General features: G+C 44.9%; 1 protein-coding gene across 1 annotated transcript in view; it reads left to right on the top strand.

Annotated features, from left to right (window-relative positions):
* The window catches only part of ELP4 (elongator acetyltransferase complex subunit 4), a 263,164-nt gene that overhangs the window by 52,634 nt on the left and 183,429 nt on the right, over window positions 1-27,101 (top strand). The window contains exon 4 of the mRNA XM_024194948.3: window positions 11,947-12,081. Coding sequence (XP_024050716.1) covers window positions 11,947-12,081 — 135 coding nt within the window. The remainder of the gene's footprint in view (window positions 1-11,946; window positions 12,082-27,101) is intronic.

Genomic DNA, 27,101 nt, shown 5'->3' with positions numbered 1-27,101 from the left:
AAGCCAACGATGCTACGGTGATGCTCCCTGTCATTGCAGTACCATTCCCCAGCACTGTTGGGCTCCGCCCCTCCGTGGTCTGGCTCCGACTACTCGTCGGACTCCGATAATGAGTCATCGATCTGCCGACGTAGTCAGTACCAGTCTCAGTCCCGGCACCGCAGATCATAGGACGTGCCGGTGCTGGTGGTATCCTGGCCCCCACAGTGACAGGGGCCGGTACAGTGGCCCTTTTGGACTCCTTGGGCCTATCATCAGGCTCAAGGGCAGGGCTCTAGGGCCACGTCAGTGGTGTCCGTGCACCATGCTCCTCCTTCAGCCATGTTGGTGCTGTACCATACTCCCACAGCACCAGAAGACCCTCCACGTGACAAGGACCCTGGGTCTTTGCAAGCAGGTGCAACTCTCGAGCCAGTACCCCATGTGGTACCAGCGCCACAGTCCGCCTTGAATAGGGCAGACATACACGAGCCAGCCTCCAGGGAGTCTGAGGGTCAGGAGGACCCAGTCCCACAGGCCTAATCATCCTCTTCGCCGGATGAGGCAGTGGCTGGGGACCTCCACCACCACACTCCCTGCGATGGACAATAGGGTGCACCAGGACCTTCTTAAGAAGGATGGCCCAAAACTTACACCTCTAGGCTGAGGTGACAGAATGGTGGACATTCTTGCCACGGAGGGTCCTTCTGGGGTAGCCTTGACCTTTATCAGGACCAAAGAAAACACCACAAAGGTGCTATGACAGACCCCGGCCTCCATACCGCCCACAGCCAAAGGGTTGGAAAGGAGGTATTTTGTGCTGCAGAAAGGGTACGAACACCTTTTTTACCCACCCTCAGTCTGGAATATTAGTGGTGGATGTGGCGAACCACAAAGATCAGTAAGGTCAACTGGGTCCTGTCCTAAAGTCACGGGATGCTAAGAAGCTGGACCTTTTCGGCCATAAAGTCTACTTGATCGGGGGGCTCCAGCTTTGTGTTGCTAATCAGCAAGCGGTGCTCAGCCACTACACCTTCAATTCCTGGTGAGCGCTAGCTAAGTTCCAGGAATTGCTCCCATCAGACTCACGCCCAGAATTCGCAGCGCTTCTTGAGGAGGGCATGGTGGTGTCAAGGACCTCCCTCCAGGCCGCCCTACACTCAGGTGATTCTGTGGCTTGGACCATGGCCACAGCAATCATCATGAGACGGAGTGCATGGTTACAGGTTTTGGGCATACCCCCGGAGGTCCAGAACATCATTCAGGACCTGCCCTTTGACTGTGCAGGCTTGTTTGCTGAGAACACGGACTCCCACTAGTACAGTCTCAAGGGCGACATTGAAGTCCCTAGGGATCCACACTCCTACACCCCAGAGCAAGCCCTTCAAACCCCTCCCACTTCTACTCTAGACCCCCGAGGCAGGACTCAGCCAGGAGAAGGGGCAGGAATAATAGGAGGCGCCAGTCGCAGTCGTCCTCAGGCCACAGCCAAGGCTCATCCAAACAGCCCCCGGGGCTGAAACCTAACTTTTGACAGTGCACCCAAGGACGGAGCACCAGAACTCAATCCTGATCCTTACCCTCCCTTTGTGAACTGGCTATCCTACTTCTATCGTGCTTGGTCCCAGATCACAACAGATATTCTATCCAGTTCAGTTGCCTTCTGCCTTCCCACTCACCTTTCCCGTCCCTCTTCAGGGACCCTTCTCACAAGCAACTCCTTCTCTAGGAGGTGCAATCACTCCTCGCTCTGCGGGTGATAGAGGAGGTTCCTCAGGAGTTATGGAGCAAGGGATTTTACTCCTGACATTTCCTTATCCCCAAGGCCAAGGGTGGACTGTGACCTATTCTGGATCTGCGAGACCTCAATGCATTCATCAGGAAAGCCAGGTTTTGTCTGGTCTCCCTAACCTCTATCATTCCTTCCCTGGATCCAGGGGACTGTTACGCCGCCCTTGACATGCAGGATACGTACTTCCATATCTCCATAATCCCAGCCCACAGACGGTATCTTCGCTTGTGGCCAGCAGCCAGCACTACTAGTTCATGGTGCTCCCGTTTGGGCACTCTACAGCCCCCAGGGTGTTCATGAAGTGCATGGCAGCCGTGGCAGCCTTCCTCTGCAAACATCAGGTACAGCTATTCCTGTACCTGGATGACTGGCTCATCAAGGCCAAGTCGCAAGCACAAGTGGAGATGCATGTGACCCTGTCCTGCACCACATTCCTCAGGCTGGGCCTCAAACTAAACATGTCCAAATCCACGCTGGTCCCTACACTGAGAATAGAGTTCATAGGGGCTCTCTTGGACACTGCACAAGCCAGGGCATCCCTGCCTGAGCCATGGTTCCAAGTCCTCAAGGATGTTATCAGGAACCTCCGCCAGTTCCCCACAACGGCCAGAAACTGTATGAAGCTGCTGGGAATATGGTGGCATACACATACGTGGTCCGGCACGCCAGACTACATCTCAGACCCCTCCAGGCGTAGTTGGCTCAAGTGTACAGACCCAGCCGAGACCCACTGGACAGGATAGTTACCCTTCCCCCTCCCATTCTTGAGTCTCTACACTGGTGGCTATGGCCGCAAGTGGTCTGTGTGGGTGTTCTCTTTGCCAGACCGCAACCTACTATGTCGCTGGTCACGGACTCCTCGGCTCTGGGGTGAGGAGCGCACCTAGGCAATATCAGAACTCAAGGTCTATGGTCGCAAGCAGAACTATCACTGCATAACAACGTGCGGGAGTTGAGGGCGGTCCATCTGGCATGCCAAGTGTTCCAGAACTACCTTTGAGGCAGATGTGTGTCAGTGATCACAGACAACACCACGGAGATGTTTTATATAAACAAACAGGGTGGTGCTCAATCCTCACCCCTGTGCCAGGAAGCCCTAGAACTCTGGGAATTTTGCATCGTCAACTCGATACACATACAAGCATCATACCTCCCGGGAGTGCAGAACGAGCTAGCCGACCAATTTAGTCACTCATTCCTCAGTCAGGAATGGTCCCTCAGGCTGGACATCACCCTTTCAATTTTCTAGAAGTGAGCCTTTCCCCTCACGACATGGAGCAACAGGAAGTGCCAGCGGTTCTGCTCCTTCCTGAACCACAGCCCAGGCTCCATCCTGGACACTTTTCACCTCACATCGATGTGTCACATGCTCTATGCGTTCCCACTCTTCCCTCTCCTACACAGAGTCCTCCTCAAGGTCCGCCAGGACAGGGCTTCATTGATCCTCATAGCGTCGACGTGGCCACGCCAGCACTGGTTCACCATGCTGTTAAGTCTATCGGTCGACAGAACCAGTAACCCATCCCTTATGCCCAGACTTCATCACTCAGGATCATGGCAAGTTCCAGCACCCCAATCTGGAGTCCCTCCACCTCATGGCATGGAAACTCCATGGTTGAACCCATTGGAGCTCCAATGTTCGGACTCAGTGAGAGAAGTTCTCCTGGGAAGTAGGAAGCCTTCCACCCAAGCCACGTATCTGACAAAGTGGAAGTAGTTTTCTATTTGGTCCCTGCAGAAAGGTATACCACTGCAGCAAGTGTCAATTCACCTAGTTTTGGACTACTTATTGGACCTCAAGCAACAGGGGCTGGCAATATCCTCTATAAACGTGAACCTGGCTGCCATCTCAGCCTTCCACCCGGGGCAGCAGGTAGATCTGTCTTTGGAAACCCCATGGTGGGGTGATTCCTTAAGGGCTTGGACAGGCTTTACCCCCACGTGCGGCAACCCGTTTCCCAGTGGGACCTCAACCGAGACTTGTCCAGGCTCATGGGCCCTCCATTTGAACCCATGGCCACCTGCCCGCTCTCCTATCTCTCTTGGAAGGTTGTCTTTCTGGTGGCTCTGACATCGACCAGAAGGGTCTCTGAGCTCAAAGCGCTTACCTTCGAGCCCCCCCCACTGTCTTTTACAAAGACAAGGTGCAACTGCATCCTCACTCTGCGTTTCTTCTACCCAAGGTGGTCTCCCAGTTTCATGTGAATCAGGACATAGTTTTACCGCTCTTCTTCCCTAAGCCTCATGCCACTGGCAGAGAGTGGATGCTCCATTCCCTGGATGTCAGACGTGCCCTAGTCTTCCACATTGAACACACAAAGCCATTTCGTAAGTCACCACAGCTCTTTATTGCAATTGCTGAAAGGATGAGAGGGCTTCCCATCTCATCCCATGCATTTTGTCGTGGATCACGTCCTGCATTAGAACATGCTACAACCTGGTCAAAGTTTCACCCCCGCCATTGACAGCGCACTCCACAAGAGCTCAGGCTTTGTCTGCAGCTTTCCTCACGCATGTCCCTGTTCAAGACATATGCAAGGCGGCAACGTGGTCTTCCATCCACACCTTCACGTTGCACTATGCCATCACTCAACAAGCGAGGGATGACGACACGTTTGGCAGGGCAGTCCTATAATCAGCAACCAAGTGAACTCCGACCCTCCTCAAGAGAGACTGCTTGGGAGTCACCTATTGGAATGGATGTGAGTAAGCACTCGAAGAAGGAAAAACAGTTACCTACCTCTCGTAACTGTTGTTCTTCGAGATGTGTTGCTCATGTCCATTCCAAATCCCACCTTCCTCCCCTCTGTCAGAGAGTTCCAGCAAGAAGGAACTAAGCAGGCAGCGGGTCGACAGTGTCCTAAATACACTGCCATGAGGGCTCCACAGCCACCCCAACAGGTACTGCTAGGGGAAAAACCTTTCGATGATCGTGCACGCGATGTGTGCACACACCTGTTGGAACGGACATGAGCAATGCATCTCAAAGAACAACAGTTACGAGAGGTAGGTAACTATTTTTTATTTACAGGTTAAAGCAAGCAACATATAAGCAGAGATGAGTTACAGTCTGTGGTTCCAAAAGGTGACAGAGATGTAGTAATCTGTCTACTGAATGTCTTTTTGTGCTAACCCAGTTTGACCCTCGGAATCTCTGCTTTTGTTTCTTAACTCCAGCCCTTGTGAATGTCCAAACAACAAGGAGAGAACCATTTCTTCTTGTGACCATTTTTATATGCCCTTCGCCCAGAGTTCAAACCAATGGGATGAGAGCTGCTGCATGTAACTTCTTCATGGGTGGATGCGGTAATTAACAAAGTACTTTGTCCTACAATGGCCCATATAGCCTTGATAGTCCTCCTTGATGGGCAGGGGAACCACTCTCCCTGCTTAGGTGCACAAGTTCAGAGCAAGCATTTTTACAATTATAAACAAAACTTTCATATTGCCTTATAGCATGGAATACAGACATCGCAGGTAAGATTAATGCATGCAGCAACCTACATTTTATAGAGTCTAAATACATCTTTACAAGTCTAACACCTGTCTTAAACAATATTAACATACAGTTGAGCTGGTCCAGTTTCCAGCCATGAATTTATCAGTGCTCAGCTGACACCTACAGACTTGGCAAGAGCTGGCACCTGGTTTACCAGCGTCACCAGTGCACTTTGTGCTTTTTGTGCTTTGCGTCAGGTTCTCATTTTATGGGACATTTATTCAGGGGAAATTATGACCCAGTTGGCCATGTATGTGTGTAACAGGGTGCTGGCCAGGAGGTTCTGACCCAGGCCCCTGTTAGCCCAGCTCCAATGAAGAAGCATTAATTGGGGCTGGCTGAGTATGCCACACCTAATGGCTAGAAGAGAAGCACCTGTGGATCTTATTAGCCAGGGGCCTATATAAGGCTGGCAGGGGGGGAAGAGGAAGAAAAGGGAGGAGCCAAGGGCTGTGCCTCCCTGCTGGCTGGAGAAGCGAGCTGTCCCCCAGGTTGCTGGTTTGGAGCAGACTGTAAATAGAAGATGGTGGGAGCTGACACTGAAAATAAAAAGCACTGGTGATTGCACTCAGAAGGGGTCTCTGGCTGATTTGTTGCGAGGGCAAGCGAAGGCCTTGTTACAATGCACTACATAGTTTAGTTGATCCAGGTTATGTTGGCATATAGCTGCCAACTTTTGTATATTGCTTGCGCATGTGCACACTTGGGGGGTGCTTGCGTCAGAGCTGCATGTGCTCATCAAGACTGGCTGTCAATGTAAAATGCGGTACACCATGGGTAGGGATCCCAGTGTGCCCTGCATCATCATCTGGCTCAATGCCTTGTGGGATATTTTCGTAGTGTTTTTGTGAGATATCGGTGATTTGTCACGGGATTTCTGGGAGCTGGAGGGTCAAGTTCCTATCATACCACTTTCTCCATCCCATAATGCTTTCCACATTACATAATTTTTACACTTTAAAAAAAAAAACTCTCACAGTCCCATGTGCTGCTTTTAGGTCTCCACCATCTCTCTGGTAGAAGCATAGACCCTGCAAAGCTCAGCACAGTTCTCATGAGCGTTGCTAATGCAGGAAGCATGATTTTCATACGTTTGCAGTACATGAACAAGTACTACTGCACCTGGAATTGAGGTGAGGAAGATGCGGAGATGTTCAAGCACAATAAGCAAATGCTGATGGTTTTCATGGAGGAGCTCCACACTGTGGATCGCTGCTTCTGGGTCTGAGAAACAGGCACTGATTGGTGGGATTGCATCATAATGCGAATTTGGGATGACAATCAATGGCTGCAGAACTTTCAGATGTGAAAGGCCACGTTCCCAGATCTGTGTGTGAAGCTTGCCCCAGACCTCCGGCACAGGCACAGCAAAATGAGAGCTGCATTGATGGAGAAGCAAGTGGCTATCAGGCACTGAAAGTTTGCAACACTGGATTACTCTTGGTCAGTGGGCAATCATTTTGGAGTTAGAAAATCCACAATGGAGGCCATTATATTCTAAGTGTGTAAGATCATTAAGTATCTCCTGCTACACAGGACTGTGAATCTGGGTAATATACAGGAAATCGTGGATGGTTTTGCAGCAATGGGGTTCCCAAATTATGTTGGAGCAATTGATGGTAAATAATTCCCTATTCTGGCATCAGCCCACCTTGCCACTGAGTACATCAACAGAAAGAAATAGTTTCTTATGGCTATGCAAGCTCTAGTGGAGAATCAAGGGCTAATATCAACATGGGCTGGTCAGGCAAGGTGTATGACGTTTACATCTTTGAGAACACAGTACTTTTTTAAAAAGCTGCAAGAAATTCTTCTCTGACTATTGGATTACCATTGGCAATGTTGACATGCCAATAGTGATTCTGGCTCATGAAGCTGTACACTGGCCACCTGAACAGTACCAAAGAAAGAGTCAACTACCGGCTCAGCAGGTGCAGAATGACTTTGAATGTGCTTTTGGTAGACTGAATGGATGCTGGTGGTGTTTATTCACTGGACTGGATCTCAGTAATGCAAACGTCTCCTTGGTTGTAGCTGTATGTTGTGTGCTGCATAATACCTGTGAGGCAAAGGGGGAAAAGCTACCACCAGGGTGGAGGGGCAAGGTAGACAGGCTGTCTGCTGAATTTGCACAACCAGAAATAAGGGCTAGTAAAAGAGCGAACAATGGACCTATATGGCTAAAAGAAGTCTTAAAAGACCATTTTAAGTCAGTCATGGTCTAAGTCCCTCTAAGTTGCACACTGCCTATTAAGCCCCACGCAGGGGCTCACAGCTGTGGCAGGGAGAGATGCCCCTTTTCGCAGGCCCCAGCACGGACCTGCCCCAGACTTGCCATGGCTGAGGGAAAGGAGCCCCTCCATCAGCCCATCCCAGCCCCGCCGGAGCTTCTGGGGAGAGGAGCTTCTCCCTTGGCCCAGCCCAGCTCTGCCGGAGCTGCTGCAGCTGGGGAGAGGCACCTCTTCCCCTGGCCCCAAGCTGCTGCGGCGAGAGAGGGCTGGGGGGAGTCCTCTCTCCCCACCACAGCCCCGGGGAAGCCGGCACCCCAAACCGCTCCGTCCCCACCCCAGAGCCCACCCTCCCCGCACCCTAAACCTCTGCCACAGCCCTGAGCCCCCTCCTATACCCCAAGCCCCTCATCCCGACCCCCACCCCAGAACCCGCACCCCAACCCTCTGCCACAGCCCTGAACCCACTCCTGCACCCTGAACCCCTCATTCCCAGTCCCACCCCCACCCTGAGCCCACACTCCCAGCCAGAGCCCTCATCCCCCCCCACACTCCGAACCCTTCGGACCCGCCCCATGAATTTTGTTATGTGCACCAATATGAAGGTGGTGTGTCACACATCACCTCCATATTGGTGCACATAACAAAATTCATTCCGCACATGGACGTAAAAAATTAGAGGGGACACTGGTCATGATAGTGTTGTCAGATCCTTTTATGAAATAGTGTCTCTCTTGTGTGATTAAATATAGGTGGATCTTTGCTACCTGCTTTTGAATTCTGTAATGCTTGGTGTAGACCAGGGGTAGGCAACCTATGGCATGCGTGCCAAAGGCGGCATGCGAGCTGATTTTCAGTGGCACTCACACTGCCTGGGTCCTGGCCACCGGACCGAGGGGCTCTGCATTTTAATTTAATTTTAAATGAAGCTTCTTAAACATTTTAAAAACCTTATTTACTTTACATACAACAATAGTTTAGTTATATATTATAGACTTATAGAAAGAGACCTTCTAAAAACGTTCAAAGTATTACTGGCACGCGAAACCTTAAATTAGAGTGAATAAATGAAGACTCGGCACACCACTTCTGAAAGGTTGCCGACCCCTGGTGTAGACTAATAAATATATACTGAGTTTCCAAAATAGAACTTTATTGTGTTCAAAGAAACAGGCAACAAAATTTAAGTGCAAACAAGTACGAAATGAAAAATTTGTTACCAGCACTGCAACAGAGTGAACTATATTTTAAACCCAAGGAAAAACAGCAGTAAACAGTGATCATTTATGTTCATGTATGTAAAACCTACTACACTGTAGTAGGTATGGCTACACATGCACCGACTTGTTGTTTTCACAGGTTAGTGTATTCATAGCTTTAGTTCTCCTTGTGGTTCCCTGGCATGGAGTGGTAGGCTAAGGATGAAAATGTACATCATGCTGTCACCTAGTATGTTGGAGGATGTAGGGAGCACTGAGCATGGAGATCTCCAATGACTGGAAACACTGCTGAGTCCAGGGTCTTTGGGTATGTAGGTCAACAATGTTTTGCAATATCTGAGTTTGTTGCCTGAGCAAACCCATAATGTCCTGGTGTATTTCCCAAAGTGCCTTGGTCCTTTTTCCTTTCCTGAAGCAACCTCTCTCTCTCTCTCTCTCCTTCTCTCTCTCTCTCCATTCTTGGTCCTTCTCCAGGGCCACAGTCATATGGTCCCTCTGAGCCTTTGCTTCCTGGTCTAAGACTATAGAGGATTGGAATATCTTGGAGAAAATATCTTCCCAAGTCCTCTTTCTCATCCTGATCAGGGTCAGATGTTAAGCAGGCATGGAAGGGGCATCTCTCAAGGACATCATGCCAGAGGCTGCTGATTAAAACAGACCGATCCATCATTAGATTTAGTCACAGTGGACAGGGAAAGATGAGTCTCAAGACTCCTATCTTTTAATAAGAAATGCTAATTGTCACTTTAGTTCTGGAGCACCTAGCTGCAGCGTCACTCGGCAGCTCAAACCATAGTGAATACAGTCTGCCCTAGCCTAACGGGGAGGAGGGGAGAGGGGGTGTTCTGTTGCTCAGAAGTTTTCAATGATAGGCACCATTCATCAGGTATGGGTAGAGGGACAATTCAGTGAATATTGGCAATATTTTCACAGACAGCAATGATTTTGGATGATCACTTACTCCAGGCAGTGACAAAGGCACAGAGAGCAGAGCTACTACTGACATTCCAAAGCCACTTGGGCCTGTATGCTGCTAGCCTGATTACTGCAATTGTGACAGCCAAACTCCTTGCAGAGCGGCATGGGAAAGTCTCCTACTGCAGGAAAAGAAATAAGGCTACAATTCTTCAAGAAAGAATTGCAGAGTATCTCCATGAAAGTTTATTGAGATCTCTCAAGAGGATAAAAGGGACATCCCTACTGAGCTAAACAAAGTACTCTGCATGGCTCCCCTGCCTACCCCAACAACCCAAAGAGTTGAAAAGTGGACACAGAGTCTATTTCTCTTTGTTCTACCTCAAATCAGCATCCTGTACTCGGACAGATGTGGACTGTGTAATCAGACTGCCTTACTTTTTTTAATTTATTCCCATACATAATAGTAAAGCAATCAGAAGTCAATTACTTTCTATAAACTTGCAGATGGAGTGGACTCCATTTTTAAATGGGGAAGAATGTTGGGGGAGGGAGGGAAAGAGGGAGAAGGGGTAACAGGCAACAAAAAGTAAAAAAATTATTAGAAAAATGCATGTACACACTTATCTGAGCTCCCTTCCCCTTCATCATCAGGTTCATCTGAGCTCACCTGGTGATACAGGCGTGAGTCCACTGGAGTTTCCAACAGCTTGTGGCATGGTTTAAGTCCCCTGCCACGTCTTTTCCTCCCCTCCCCCCCCCTTTACTCTTCACAGCAGGAGTTTCTGCCTTGGGCTCCTGAGAAGTGTCCACAGTCATCTGCAGGGTGCTGCTGGGGTCATTGACAAGTATGGCATGCAGTTCATTATAACTGCGGCAGGTCTGTGGGGCAGCACCAGATTTCTTGTTGCCCATCCTCACCTTCTGGTAAAAGTTCCTTCACTTTCACTCATCCCTGTTGTGACACCATTTCTGTATCCTCTGTGCCATCTGCACATTGATGTGGATATTTCTATTGCCATTCCACAGATGTGCTTGCACATCCTCTTCTCCCCACAGGCCAAGGAGATCCAAAGACTTCTTGTCTGTCCCACTTTATCTGCTAGGTCTCTATGTGGATGGTCAGATACATACACCAAAAGTGAACTGGTAGGAATGTTTGCCAAGGTGGACAACTAGGAAAAGGCATTTCAAAAACATGCAGATGAGTTTTGGGGCACAGGCAAGGCGGACTTCTGGTCTATGGCCCCATGGCCAGTGAAGGTCAAAATTGTGACTGAAGCAACGCTGTCGCTGGAACACGGGCACAGTGGGATAGCGGCTGGAGGACTGTTAGGGTTGACATATGTAATGCAGTGTCTACACTCCCACTGCATCAACCTGAGTGGGTTGACCAAGGCTCTGCATTGCTCAGGAAGGTAGCGTTAATGCATCACTGTAATGCATGCATCAGCAGAAGACAATTTTTGGTGTAGATGTGCATAACTAGGCTTTCTCAGGTCAACTTATGTCAACCAACTTTGTAGTGTAGACGAGGCCAAAGTGTCTCAGAAGGGTAAAGGGCCATGCGCTAGCTACCTGCATCACAAGAGAGGAAACAGTCTCCACAGAGCTGCTACATCCCAACTTGCACAGGTGTGGGTGTCAAGGGGAAAAAAACCTTGGTTGCCCCACAACCATCTCTCATGCCCTCGCAGGCCATAACTGTGCCTGTGTATTGGGAATGTATGCGGTGCTGGGTATCAGTCTGGTGCAGTTTACTCCCTCATCAGAGCAGCAAGGTAACAACACACTTTTCTTTACTCTAGATCATGGCAAACTAAGATTGAGCCCTCATTGACAGAATTGCTCTATCGGTAACACCCAGTAACAACAACAGCTGCATTAGCAACTTTTATAAATTCAAAGTTTTAAAATATTTGTATCTTCTTTTTGTTCCTTGAATTGACTTTCATGCTTGTTTCATTCTTAATAGTCTGTAGTTAACAGTGTGGTCCTCCCCTCATGGTTAGTGGGAAAGGAAAATGCAGACCATGTGTTATGGCTTCTATTCTGCGTCCTTACAATATATAATGTTGTGCAGTACTTTTTTGGTTGTAATGATTAGAAAACATTTTTCAACTTCGAGTGTGCTTTGTAGCATGCAGTATGTACTATCTGTCTTATTTTAATCAAATGTTGATATCAATTTACAACTGTTCATTTTTATCAAATAATCCTGCTAGTTTGTAGTGTTTCTTTAGGTGGGGGTGAAAAGTCTTGACCACCTTTTCTACTCTAACTACCTGATACTGTTTCATTTTCTCAATTTAGGAGCTTCCAGCACCTTTGTTTGATGATGTCCACAAAAACCAAGTGGATGAGAAAGAAACAGCTATTAAGTCTAAACAGGAATCTCAGGAATCCATGAAAATAGCCTGGCGTTACCAGAATTTACCAAAAATGGAGGTAAATAGGTTTAGTATTATATCTGATGTTATCCTATACTTTGATATTAAGGGTAAAATTCACTCGTTCTATAAGTATAATCTCTGAGTAGAACCCAGACCATGGAAATGTTTTCAAACTGTGCTAAAAGGTTGCAAACTATCAGTTACCAATACATATCTTGATTAGCAAAGATACAGAGAGATGAGAAATGCAGTTTACTATGTTGCATGACGTCCAGATGTACTTAACTTCTGAAAAGAAAACCAGAAAATTAAAATATTTAAGCACCAAGGCTGGTGAATGTAACACTGTTTCAGACAACTTTTTAAACCTAAAGATACCAGTAGTATTTTTATTGAACATTTTTCTAAATGTATCTATTCATAGTGGTATGTGTAGGTTGAATGAACAGTACTTATTAGATCCCTCTAGTGAAAATACTTTATTGATGCGAACTGTTGACTTGCTTATCCATGTGCGTAATAAGTAAAGTAAGCACTTGAGATTATATCAGCTTCACTGTCACTAGAAACTAATCGCTGTGAAGGTGGCATGTAAGACACATGCCCAGTGGTCACTTCTTCAAAGTTTACAGCTGTTAGTATTTTATGAATTATGTTTTTCCTTAGTCTAGTTACTTTCTTGTTTAATCTAATTGTGCAGTCAAACCTTACAAAAATTATAGCATTTTGGACTACACAACAACAAACTTCTCTTTTTTTTTTGGTGCTGTTTGGCTTAAGTATGTTATACTGTGATTTAGATGTAATCATAACTGCCTAGTAAGTTAGCCATATTCTAAAAAAGTATAATTGGAATGTGACAAAATGATCTTACAAGGCTTGGCATGTTTGATTTTCTCTGAAATTGTACAGACATGGCTATATATTTTATGTCAGAGAAGACTTATATATGGTGACATGCCAAATCAAATAGCCTCCAGCATGATCATATAATCTCATCAATTTTATTCATGTAGAGCTTGCTGTACCACTCTGAACCATTACAAAATATAGTTTGTGTTTTATCCAGTAATGTAAACTAAATTCATAATACAATGATGTACAAACAATTGATTGTCACTATTTCAGTACAAAATGTCCTGGGTCTAACAGAACAAAAAGCTGCATATAATAACCCAAAACAGGCTTACTCTAGTCCTCTAATATATTATTTAATAGAACACCATGCACTTGTCCTTGGTTATCACAGATGGGATTTGCATGTTGAAAGTTGTAAACTAATAATTGTCTGATCTAGAACAGCTGTACAATCTTATAAGGTGTGATTCCGTCATTACCATCAAAATTTTCTTACAATTTTTTAATTTTTTCACAATTATGTACTAGAACAGCGGTCTCCACATTTTTTATGTTGCGTCCCCCCCCCCTTACCTGTAATGTAATCTGTGTGTGCCCCTCCCCCAGGAGCCGGGGCTGGGAGTGGGACTGCGGTTGGGAGCCGGGGGCTGAGGCCAGGGCCGGAGCTGGGGCCAGAGAACAGAGCCAGGGGACGTGGCTTGGAGTGGGGCTGGAGCTGGGCCTGGGACTGGAGTTGCGGCCGGGAGCAGAGCTGTCATCGGAGCCAGGGGCTGAGGCTGGGGGCAGGGTTGGGATGCGGGGAGGGCTGGGACTGGAGTGGAGCTGGGGGCAGAGTAGGGCTAAGCGGCACTCCCTCTACCTGTAGAGGCTGGCCTGGGCCTCTACATGACCCCCAAACTTTCCTCCTCATCCCCCTTGGGGAGTGTGCCCCACATTTGGGGGCCACTGTATTAGAATGCTTGTTTGTTTTCAAGTAAATGCTAAATTGCCAAAAACGTATATGAAATATAAGACTTGAAAATAAAGCTATAGTTGTTAAAATAATGGTCAAATGGAAATTTCTTTTTAAAATATATCAGTTAGATGAAAGTAATCTCAGTGATCAGAAATATTTGATGGCTTGTTGAATGATGCAATATACACTTATTGGCTGTTTGGAAGTAATAACTCACGCAGCACCTCTGTCCCTCTGATAGTTTTAATATACCTAGTAATAGCTGTTAAGTATTTCAGTTTCCATTAATTCACGTGTGTTGACTGATTAGAAATTTCTGTCAAAAGGAAACCAATAAAATTTTTTTTTTAAAAAGCTATTTTCCAACCATCTTTAGTGCTTATATTTTAAAATTATATTTACAAATAGTTGCATGGTATAAGAAGGTTATAAAGAGTAAACTGTTTTTTTTTTTTAATGTTTTAAAGGGCTCTAAATGTCAGCTGAAAACGTATCTAGTCAATATCTCTTTTTATGCAAGGCATAAAAGTTGTCTTGTTAGTGGTTCTGTTAACTAATTTAATTTTTAGTTGTAAGTAACCAAAGAGATTTCTGTTGTGGAGATGGCTCAGTTATTCCCTTTCCCTTCCTAAAAACAGGTTTAATAAGCTGTTAGCCAGCTCATAAATATTTCATATTATGTATCATGTTTAAATTAGTAGTCCTGTCTTGAACAGTGTATTTTATATGTGTAAATATGAATATATTCTTTATATCCTAGATAAACTATAGATTTATAGGTAATCAGTCAAAAGGAATTGGATACTGTGTGTACGTGCTGCATACAATTACCAATTTAAAAGGTTCTTTTCTCTATATCCAGGGATACACTCATTTAAACTCTTGGTAAAAACATCAGGTATAGCCTAGTTTGCAATGAAAACGTATAGTGGTTTTTTCCCCCTTTTTTGTTTGAATGAACTGCTTGTGTTCTTGGGGCAATATATAAACTGTCACAGCATGAAATCAATTTTCTGCCTTGATTCTCCCAAATCTGAGATTTCTAGCACATTAGTATTGCAATTAGAATCATTAACAGCAGACAGTAGCATAAAAGCACATTCTGCTCACTGACAATTTAGTGTCTTTTTCTCCTTGTGCAGACGAGTTCGTAGGAATCCAATAAAGAACTGGCTTGAACTTACAATCCAGAAATAAATTTATCTCTCAAACTTAAGAAGAATGAAAAGTCTCAGTCTCTCTCTCTCCCCTCTTCATGGCCAGTCTGCTAACACAGATTATTCATGCTTACTTGATTCAGGTGGGTTTTTTGCAAGCTTCCCCACTAGGCCTGGGAATGTGGTACATTGAAGCCTATTCAAGGCTTCTGACATAGACTGAGCTTTTATTGCGTGGTGTTTTATTATAGCCAAATCCTAGTCTCCACCCAGTTTGTAGGCACTGTGCTCATTCTTTTGAATTAAGAAAGGTTATCACCTACCTTAATCCATGCAGCAGTGTGGATTAAGGACACCAATGTGCCCCAGGATTCTCAAAGAGGATCCTGGAAACTTCTTGTTTCTTCTTTTTTGCTGTCTTTACTAAACTCTATTGGGCCTCAGTGAGGATTTGCATCTGAAATGGGCAACCTGGAGCTTTTCTCAATGAAGACATCAGATCAAAGTTCAGTTAGTCAAGGCCTTTCTAAAACATTAAGGGGGCTTGGACGTACACAATAAAAAGATGAGCCCTGGCAGAGATTGCAGTAAAAACATTGTGTTCTGTAATCCGGATAAAGGATAGATTATAGGCCAAAGAACAGCCCCTTTTTAAATTGCTTTCAGAACCCTCATACTAAATAACTTTACACTTTGTATTTAAATATATATTTTACCGTAATAGTTTGAGTTTTATTTTGTAATTTAGAATGTAATTTCTAGTAAGTAAAATTAAAGCCGTAATTTTAGAGAGCTCACAGGTTTCTTATAAATATATTAAATGTTTTAGATCTTTTATAGAATAAGAAAATGGTCTATTAGTGAAGACCAAGGACTTCTTAAGCCTTTTTTTTTTTTTAAAAAGACTAAAAGGTTTTTTTCCCCTGTGTTTATAGTTTTAACATTTTGTATTCTCTGACAGCTAACCCAGCCTAATATGCATTTTATTTTTCAGGCATTAACTTGGTAATTTCCAAATATAACATGTAAATAAATTCAAATAATATAGTTTTAATTAAATCTGTGATTTTAAGGTGTTTTTAAATTTGAACCATGAAATAAAAACTAGGAAAATGCCTAAAAATGTTTCCTTCAAAAAAGTAATAATGATACCTTGATACTAAACAGGTCTGTTCTGTGTGTGTATTCAAAGTCTCATATGTTTATTTTAATGACAAAACCATGTCTTATTATTTTTACTCCTTTTAGAGCTGTCGAATCCATATAATGATTAGAATGGAAGCTAAATTCTTTTCTGGTTCATATTTAACAAATGTGTAAATGTTGTAAATTCCAGTTTCAGTACTACATTTTGCTCTTCGTTCCACTTATGCTATCCGGTTGTTTTCAGTGGGGGAGGCACAATTGTAATTTAGGGCAGAATTTGTCCCAGAGAATCCCCATTACTGATGACAATGCACAAGTCAGAAAGAACCCAGCTCAATTTTCAGATGCTTGGTTGAGTTTGGAGTATTGGAACTTTTTAAAATAACTAAACAAAAACTCATCTTTTTTGTGTAAAATGAGGGAAAGTGTTATAGAAGCTATTGAGAAACCCTAAACATAATATCTACTCATGCTATTTTTAGTCACTTCTCAGGGTGCAGCCACACTGTACGTGCAAAGCAAAATGCATTTTCATTTCATCTATTGCTTCTGGTTTTTGCGCAGATGAACTTTTTAATCTGCTGCACAGTGTCATGACTTTCAAAGTTAAATCTGTGTTGCTTTACACGGACTATGGAGCATGCATATTTAAAAACTGCTTAGTGCTAGCCTTTGGCCTAAGTCACTGAATTTTATACTTAGGCTATGTTTATACTAGTGGGTATACCCATTTACCTGACTCTGTACATCCTTGTGCATGCTCCCCATACCTACACCAAGTGTTCACATTTACCTGTGTTCACACTGCTGTTTTTGTTACGTGACATTAATGCTACCATTTCAAGGTCAGTATCCCAGGGTCCTGTGCATCACAGGGACACACTCTAGGAACCACTTTGCTGAGGTGGTGTTTCTTCTGTCCCCTGACTTCACACATTTACAAATGGCAATTCCTGCTCACCTCTCCTTCCTTCCAAAGTGGGTGGAAGATATGGGGTAGCTGGATGATGATCTGGTTCTACTCCTGCTCCTTGTTGCAGGACAAATGTTTATGAAGTGGAGTAGGTGATCAGCAAGATGCAGGATGGAATCTGGGGAGAACTTTCGGAGACACTGAAGTTGACTGACCGTGAAGGTGAATGACAATCCATTCTGGTCCTATGGAATAGATATAGTGAATGCCAGTATTGCCACAGTATACCCATGGGTGAACCATCACTTCTGGTGCAGGAGAACTAGCATGATGCAGTGGAATCATATAGTTTTGGAAATTTTGGGTGAGCAGCAGCAGCTTTAGAACTTCCAAATGAGGAAACCGACCTCCATAGACCTGTGTGTTGAACTTGCAGTATACTTCCAGTGCCAGAATTTCTTATTTAGGGAAGCCATACCAGTGCAGAAGTGGATGGCAATTGCACTGTGGAAGCTAGCAACACCAGGTGGCTATTGGTCAGTTGCAAATCACTGTCCACTGTCAGGATTGTGGTTGTGTAGGTTTGCAAAGCAATTAACAATGTGATCTACCTACAGGTGGTGTTTATAAGAAAAGTTCCAGAAATAATATTTGGATTTAAGAGGCTGGGGTTTCTGAACTGTGCAGGGGCCATCGATGGCATCCACATCCCAATATTTTGCCCTCCAAAAGGGGTGAGTGAGTATGTGAACCAAAGATGTTACTAATCACTCGTTTACAAGGCTTACTTGACCACAGAGGCAGATTCATAGAATCATAGACGATTAGGGTTGGAAGAGACCTCAGGAGGTTATCTAGTCCAACCCCTTGCTCAAAGCAGGACCAATCCCCAACTAAATCATCCCAGCCAGGGCTTTGTCAAGGCGGGCCTTAAAACCTCTAAGGAAGGAGATTCCACTACCTCCCTAGGTAACCCATTCCAGTACTTCACCACCCTCCTAGTGAAAAAGTTTTTCCTATTCATGAATACCGACATTGGAAACACTGGAAAAGCTGATGAAACCAGGGTGCTGAAGAGATCGAGGTAGTTCTTGAGAGGTGAGGGGAGAAGGGACTTTATTTCTCAGAAACTATATGGTTTTTCATGGTAAGTTTGTGCCACCAGTTATTTTGCAGGACCTCGCTCCTAACTTGGCTCATGAAACCATATCTTGACATCAGTGACCTTGGAAAAAGGGAATTCAGTTACAAACTTAGTAGCTACAGAATCGTCATGGAGTGTGCATTTGTTAAGCTGAAAGCTCATTGGAGCTACCTATGCACCCATCTGGATGCCAGTGCGGACAACATTGTTCACATAATTGTCACCTGCTGTGCACTCCATATTGTTTATGAGGATAAAGGGGAATGCTTCCATTCATAGAATCATAGAATATCAGGGTTGGAAGGGACCTCAGGAGGTCATCTAGTCCAACCCCCTGCTCAAAGCAGGACCAATCCCCAACTAAATCATCCCAGCCAGGGCTTTGTCAAACCTGACCTTATAAAACCTCTAAGGAAGGAGATTCCACCACCTCCCTAGGTAACCCATTCCAGTGCTTCACCACCCTCCTAGTGAAAAAGTTTTTCCTAATATCCAACCTAAACCTCCCCCACTGCAACTTGAGACCATTACTCCTTGTTCTGTCATCTGGTACCACGAAGAACAGTCTAGATCCATCCTCTTTGGAACCCCCTTTCAGGTAGTCGAAAGCAGCTATCAAATCCCCCCTCATTCTTCTCTTCTGCAGACTAAATAATCCCAGTTCCCTCAGCCTCTCTTCATAAATCATGTGCTCCAGCCCCCTAATCATTTTTGTTGCCCTCCGCTGGACTCTTTCCAATTTTTCCACATCCTTCTTGTAGTGTGGGGCCCAAAACTGGACACAGTACTCCAGATGAGCCCTCACCAATGCCGAATAGAGGGGAATGATCAGATCCCTCGATCTGCTGACAATACTCCTACTTATACAGCCCAAAATGCCGTTAGCCTTCTTGGCAACAAGGGCACACTGTTGACCCATATCCAGCTTCTTGTCCACTGTAACCCCTAGGTCCTTTTCTGCAGAACTGCTGCCTAGCCACTCGGTCCCTAGTCTGTAGCATGGGATTCTTCCATCCTAAGTGCAGAACTCTGTTGAACCTCATCAGATTTCTTTTGGCCCAATCCTCTAATTTGTCTAGGTCCCGCTGTATTCTGTCCCTACCCTCCAGTGTATCTGCCCCTCCTCCCAGTTTAGTGTTATCTGCAGACTTGTTGAGGGTGCAATCCATGCCATTCTCCAGATCATTAATGAAGATATTGAACAAAAACGGCCCCAGGACCAACCCTTGGGGCACTCTGCTTGATACCGGCTGCCAATTAGACATGGAGCCATTGATCACTACCCGCTGAGCCCGATGATCTAGCCAGCTTTCTGTCCACCTTATAGTCCATTCATCCAGCCCATACTTCTTTAACTTGCTGGCAAGAATACTGTGGGAGACCGTATCAAAAGCTTTGCTAAAGTCAAGGAATAACATGACCACTGCTTTCCCCTCATCCACAGAGCCAGTTATCTCATCATAGAAGGCAATTAGGTTAGTCAGGCATGACTTGCCCTTGGTGAATCCATGCTCACTTTCTGATCACTTTCCTCTCCTCGAAGTGCTTCAAAATTGATTCCTTGAGGACCTGCTCCATGATTTTTCCAGGGACTGAGGTGAGGCTGACTGGCCTGTAGTTCCCCGGATCCTCCTCCTTCCCTTTTTTAAAGATGGGCACTACATTAGCCTTTTTCCAGTCATCTGGGACTTCCCCCGATAGCCACGAGTTTTCAAAGATAATGGCCAATGGCTCTGCAATCACATCTGCCAACTCCTTTAGCACCCTCGGATGTAGTGCATCCGGCCCCATGGCCTTGTGCTCGTCCATCTTATTTCTAAATAGTCCTGAACCACTTCTTTCTCCACCGGGGGCTGGTCACCTCCTCCCCATACTGTGCTGCCCAGTGCAGTAGTCTGGGAGCTGACCTTGTTCATGAAGACAGAGGGGAAAAAAAGCATTTGAGTACATGAACTTTTTCCACATCCTCTGTCACTAGGTTACATCCCCCATTCAGTAAGGGGCCCACACTTTCCCTGACCACCTTCTTGTTGTTAACATACCTGTAGAAACCCTTCTTGTTACTCTTAACATCCCTTGCTAGCTGCAACTCCATGTATGATTTGGCCTTCCTGATTTCACTCCTGCATGCCTGAGCAATATTTTTATACTCCTCCCTGGTCATTTGTCCAATCTTCCACTTCTAGTAAGCTTCTTTTTGGTGTTTAAGATCAGCAAGGATTTCACTGTTAAGCCAAGCTGGTCGCCTGCCATATTTACTATTCTTTCTACACATCAGGATGGTTTGTTCCTGCAACCTGAATAAGGATTCTTTAAAATACATTCTGAGTGGGCACAGAACAAATCTGGTTTACAAACTGTGTACAGACAGCTAGATCCCACCCACATGCACATTGGTCCTGGTTCCCAGCGAGCAAGGGAAATCAGGGATGCCATATGTGCACACATCTTAGAACAGCAGGGAAGCAGAGGGTGATATCTGCCGAGGGATACCATCACACCCTGCACAGCAGCTTGGAAAAAAAATATGAGGGAACACTGGCAGATACTTGTGAGGGTTTTGTTCCCCTGTAGCGGATGGTCATGGGCAGTTTGTTCTTGAGATTATTCACCCATTACAGACAATTATAATAGGACGCCTCTTCTGGGTTAACACCTTTGGGATTGGGTTTGTGCTATTGAGGGTGGTGCCCAAGTTGTACTGCGTTCATTGGGCAATGCTTTTGTCTTAAATGTTCACACTTGTTTACAAACCTGTTATTGGGAGCACTCTCTCTTAAAAATCTTAATGACATTTGATTGAGGGGGTTCACCCTCCCCTCCTCTCCTGTTCATTGTTGTTGATGCCAACTGCACTTAATGGCTGTTATGGAGCACTAACTCCAAGGTTGAAACAGGTCAAGGTTTGGCGGGATGGGGGAGGGAGAGAGAGACAGAGGAGGAGGATCTGTTTACTCACTGGGTAGTGGCAGTTGCCCGTATTGTTACTTCAGTTGCATTTCATTGTTCTGTATATGAACCAAGCTATAAAGATGTTTTAGCTACCTATTTTCTGTGTTGTGAGTTCTTTTGCTTTTAAAACCCGAATGTTTTCTGTAACCATATAACAATGCACTTTCGTCATCCCTCCCTTAACCTGGCAGGGGTTGAGGGGGATAGACAGAAAAGTGGTTGCAGTATGAGAGTACCAGACAGTTACATTATTTCAATTCATGTGCTGTGAATTGTGGGACCCAATGCCGAACCTGAAAACATCGTATAGTTTCTTTGTCTTGTGTCTGATAGACATAACATTTATTAAAAAGTAGTATATGGAATATATAATTGAAATAATAAAAAGGAAATGCAAACCACCAGAACATAATGAAACTGACTCATGAACAATGGTCAAATGTTAATGTCTGCAAACTTATTTCTTTGCCTCCTTCTGGGGGGGGGGGGGGCAACGGTGGAAAAATTGTTCTTGGGGACAGCTGGGGACATCTCCTGCATGGGGTTTGCGGGGTGGGCACTTGGTGGGCTTCAGGGACTCCTGCAGGCTTGTTCTCTTTCTGGAAGCTCAAGGGGTTCATCTTGTGTTAGGTGGCAGTGGGGGGTGTGGTACCAGGAGTCCTGCAGGCTCCTCCCGGTCACTGCAGGGGTGGGAGTTGGTCCTCTGTCTCAGCAGCATCCTGCGCAGCAGTCAGAGGAGGAGCTGGTGGTGCCAGTTCACAGAGAGGTGCAGTGGCCATGGCAGCAGGCACACCCCAAACTCGTTCAGCCACCAGTTCTATGAGCCTATCCATTAAGGCATGCTCCCATTCCCTAAGGCGTGCCTCCTGCTCCCTGCATCGGTTCATCAGTGTCTCTTCCTGCTGAAGAGCCCAATCATGCCATGCCCTAAGGAATTGAAACTGCTCCTGGTTCCGCCTGTCTCTGCCTACGAGCAGGTCCTCCAAAGTCCTTCTCTGTCTGCCTCTGCTGTCTCTGGGGGGCTGCTCCCACCCTCCTAGTGAAATGGTTTCCCTCTAGAGAGCCAAAGGTCCTGCCAGTTCAAAGGCAAGGGAAGCGTTATTTTTTTTTCCCTTTGTTAGAAGACAAGAAATACATAGCAAAGCTATGTTACATGGGGGAAGGCCATAATATTGATACTTCTCAGCATTCCAGAAATGTGACTTTGGCTCTCTCTTTGGTTCTCAGACAACTTCTGCAGCCTCCAAGGAAGTAGCAGAGGCTAATAATAGTAAGATACACATACTAATGTTTTTTAAAAATTTAAATTTCCATAGTGTCTTGCGGGGTGACAGTTCCTTCCAGGGGCTGTGTTATGAGTTTGCAATTTCTTATTTAAAGGCTGACCAGCCTTTGGAGTACATACCAGTTTTCAAGGTACCAGACAAGAGAGAGAGCTTTCTAGTCTTGTGAAGCACATCTGGGTCTCTGCCAGAGAGCTGTTTCTACTAATGGTCATCCCTCTACATATTGCTGAATGGAGGGATTTGGTAAGCTGTGAAGGTGGACCAAGCAGATTTGCACTGCTCTCGAACTTCAAGGGCTAGCTGGAGTTTATGCTACACCAGAAATGTGCTGAAATATGCCTAAAAGACTAGAAGACAATAAAACTGGAAATAGACTATAGTCTCAGCTAGCATACAGAGTTTCCATGGAATGGGAGAAGTGAGCCATGAACACTATCCACCTACCCCTGGCATTACCAAAAAATCCTGCCCTTGGCCTGGCTAAGAAGGGCAAAATGGATGGGAAAGAAAGAGACCCACCACAACTTTATTTTGTTCCGTAAAGTTTCAGATCAGCATCAAAAGCCCCTTGCCTCATCACAGCAAAATGGTGCCACACTGTTTATCCAACCAACAGGCCAGATCCTCCCTGTTTATCCCAGCTTATGCAGTATGGTGAGGTGTGTAGAACGCTAACAATTTTTATAATCTTTCAAGGGAGAAAGGACTGCTGTGACATTCCTCAGACAACCTAAGTGTTCCCTTCCCAGACCTAACCCCCATTTATGCATAGCTACTGTTTGTAAGGGGACAGTAAGATCTGGGATTGGGGGGGCAGGGGAATTCAGTGAAACTGTGTAATCTTCCAAGGGACAAAAGGCAGCTCTTACTAACTTATGGCAACCAATTATATGTTTTTCTACAGGTGTCTCATCACCCAACTGGGACCTTTCTAAACCATCCCTCTCCCTTCCTCCAGTCTGCACTGCCCCCCAGAGCTTTGCTGCCTGCATGCTGGCTGAGAAATGCACAGCTACAAGGGCACAAAGATTGTTCCTTAATAATCTGTTTTCTAGCTTCTGCCAAATGTATAATAGTGGTTCATGGGAAATCAATAAAAATCAGTTATTATAGCCGGGTCTTGCTCGGGGCCAATTTTGGGTAGAGTGACTGGAGCAAATGCTAGGCTTAAAATCAGCAATGTAGAAACAGAACAAGAGGGGATATTGGTGGGGAGGGTGTAGATCCTTTGTAACTTACCAGCTGTGGGTTCTGTTTCCTGCCACAGCTGGAGGAGTGGGGGAATTGCTCAACTGGCTCCTCCAGGTAGAGGTCCAAAATGCCCTGGAAGACAAGGAACATGTCATCCTCCATGTCCCTGCTGCCTCCTTGCTGTGACCGGGGTATCCTGTTGAACAATGAGGATGGTGGAGTTAAGGAAGGGGTCTTGAGCTACTTTCGGCTCTGTACCAGGAGCCCTTGACAGCAGCCAGTCCAGCTTGTCACAGAAGAGACATGCACAATGAGCCCTTCTGGAATGTCTGTTAGTCTTTTGCCTTCCTGTATAGGAGCCTCAGGCACTTGATGCGTTCCTGGCACTGAGCCAGAGTCCACTCAGTGCTCTCCAGCTCCAACCTCTGAAATTTCCTGATACAGGTGAATATTCCTGATGCTCTGGGTGAAGAAATATGGAGGACAGTGTACTCCAACCACATGTGGACTGCACCTGGGGGTGGTTGGCTGGGCAAGGGCTGTTCTTGGAGCAGGATCCATGTTCACGTGTACTGAACAAAAGCGTGCAGCAGAGAACGGTTCTCATGTGGTCGGTGCAGCTTGCTACTATTGCTGAAAATAGTCTGGCGATGGTAGGGGATACAGGGACCTTCAAAGACCGGGTAAGGGTGAGGAAGAAAAGGGTTCAGTGCATGGTGGGAATGGGGGTGGAGGACTATTGAAACTCAAGACCTTGTATATGCCTCTTACATCTGTCTACGGTTCACACCGGCACGGGTATGGAGCCATTCTGCAGCCCAAGGTGTATTTACTCACACGCCTCAGGTATGCTAGTTTACTCACCGAGTACTCACCTTCTGACAAGTGCTTCAGGGCTTTAGATGTGGACAGTAAGGGGGGGCTCTGGGACAACCACACGCTTGAAAACGTGGGCAGTTGCTAGTGTAGATGTACCTTTCAAAGTAAGTCAACTCAGATCTGATTGGCAATGTGTGAAGGTACATATTGCAAGGGAAAGAAGTGACACTCTGTATATGTTTTATCTGAGGTGCAGGAAACTGGCCGCATATATGAAGGCTGGGTTGGCAGAATGGGGAGGCATTGCATTACCAGAAGGAACCTCGTAGCACTTTGACTTGAGGGCTGGACAGAAATGAGCCATGACCCTTTCGCTGCTGGGGACAATTTTAATGCGGGCTGATTGTGGAGACAGGCAGGTTTAATTAGAATGAACCTGTACATGAGAAGATAAGAAGACCTGGCTGTCTTGTAGCAGGACTCTATTCTCATGATTAGGCCACTAAGCATAGAACTATTAGGCTTCTGTGAACTCTGCAGATGACTTGTATGCCCCCTTTGGAAAAGGAAAGTGTTTTGGATTGGGGTTTGTTGGGCAGGCAAGAAAATTAATATGATTTTGTTGGTGACAGTGCTTGGTGGGAGGGAAGGCATATTACTGAGGAGGTTGGTCATAAATAAGTTGTTTGGGGGGTTTTAATTATTTTGTGGGGAGAAGTTATTGGCAGAGAATGTTTTGCAGAAGGAAGAGGTATTTCCCTTTTAAAGAAGGGGTTTGTTTATTTAAAACAGGGAGAATAAGTTATTTGTCTCATCAAAGATCTAGATCATAATTGTGAGGAACTTGCTTCCAAGCAAATATGGAGTTTTAACAATTCTTATTGTTGAGAGGCATATCTTGCATCTGAGCTGAAGGTCAGGATTTAGCTTCCTACTTTGTACAGTTTGTCTCTGGTTTCTTTGAATATTATGTATTTCAGTCTGTACATTCCTCCAGGATGGATAATGTAGGTCATCCGACCACATTTTGACCTCTGATATTTAGATTATTCTGGATTCTCACCTTTTCCTCTCTCACCTGTCCTCTTTCAGCACTGTTTTTTTTGTTTTTGTTTTTTAACTGTCTTTGTTAGGTACAAGAGAACTGCTCTAGATTGTGCCTGGGGACTAGCCCCACGCATAGCAGCGTCAGTGTTGGGTGAGTGCAAAGGTGGCTTAAAGTTGTCTTTGCGCCTCCAGCCTTCCTGAGCTGCACCTGAAAAATGTATGGCACGGTTCACAATCTGGGCAATTTTCCTTTGAATTAATAAGGAGAATCATTAAACTAGAGTGGGCTTTTTTGTATTGCAAAGGAGCTGTAAACAAACCTGGACAGCACTGCACAGATGCCTCAACCCCCTCCTCTAGTATGTTTTTGATTGACACCTGTGTTATGTGACTGAGGATAGTGATTTTAAGTGACATCTTCAGACACAAGGTCACAGTAAAAGATTTAATTTGTTTGAAAAGTTAAGACATGAAGTCACAGATTGATTGGAACAGTTGGTGAGAGACAGTCAGATTGGCAACACTGAATTGCTAGAGTTGTGAATGTGTTGTGCTGTAGCTTTGAGTTTTAAGCTTAATTTGGCTTTTGTCATCCGATATTCCTTTCAGGATCTTATACCTACTTATTGGCTAATAAATGAGACTAGTATACAGTGTCTCATGTCTGTGTCAAAGTCACTTCTTTTCTAACTTATTTCTGGAGTTGAACCGTTCCTGACCATTGAAACTGGGATAGCATTTTTAATGGGGATGAGTGGCAGACAGAGAACAAAAGAGAGCATTACTTAAAGAAAAACATTCTTTTATAATGTATGTTTTTGTTTGTTTAATATACAAAACAGAATATATGTATATATTTGCACAGATTTTAGACCAATTTAGTTTTTCTTGTTTTTTATCATGCATTTACTTCTGTAATTCAAATAACATTCTAAGTTGTGTGTCATGCTGGGTTTTCACCAGTTCTCAATGTGTGGAACTCTTCCCTGTGTCCGCCATGCTAATGAATGTATAAGGAGTAATAATATCTCACCAGAGCTCAACTTGACTTTGTTTTTGTGACTTTATTGAAACGCTTTTATTCTGTTCTCTTAATATTAGGCACCTTTATTATATGACAAGAATGGTTACTGTTGTCTAATGTCTTAGTAATACCTACCATGAAGTTATTGCAAATTCAAGAAATTAAAAAACACTTTCAAACTTAATGATTTCAAGCCATTTTTTCTTTTTTGTTTTAATTTTCTTTAAGAAATGATGTTGGAAGCTATGAAGAGGCAATATTTTATTTTACAGATTACATATAAACATAATTGGACAGACTTTCAAAAGCCAATGTGCAAAATGTTTGTGTTTTCGCATGTGCCCAATATAGGTATTGAAATGCCTAATTTGTTCCCATGTGTCTTTGTATGCCTGTTTTAGAGTGTGCACAAAAGTGCATACTTTTGGATACCTGACCCACTTTTTTAGGTGGGACCAACTGGAGCAGTAAGGGTTGAAATCTGCATGTAAGCTCCACAACACAGAACTTCAGAAAGGTAGGATTACTGAGGATTCCTATCTCTTGCTTTTTTCCTTCCATAACTTTTAAAGTTCACTACTGA

Source organism: Terrapene carolina, unplaced genomic scaffold (assembly GCF_002925995.2).
Source record: "Terrapene carolina triunguis isolate 2854851 unplaced genomic scaffold, T_m_triunguis-2.0 Scaffold96, whole genome shotgun sequence".
Classification (NCBI taxonomy): Eukaryota; Metazoa; Chordata; order Testudines; family Emydidae; genus Terrapene; species Terrapene triunguis.
This window is presented reverse-complemented; position numbering and strand designations above follow the sequence as displayed.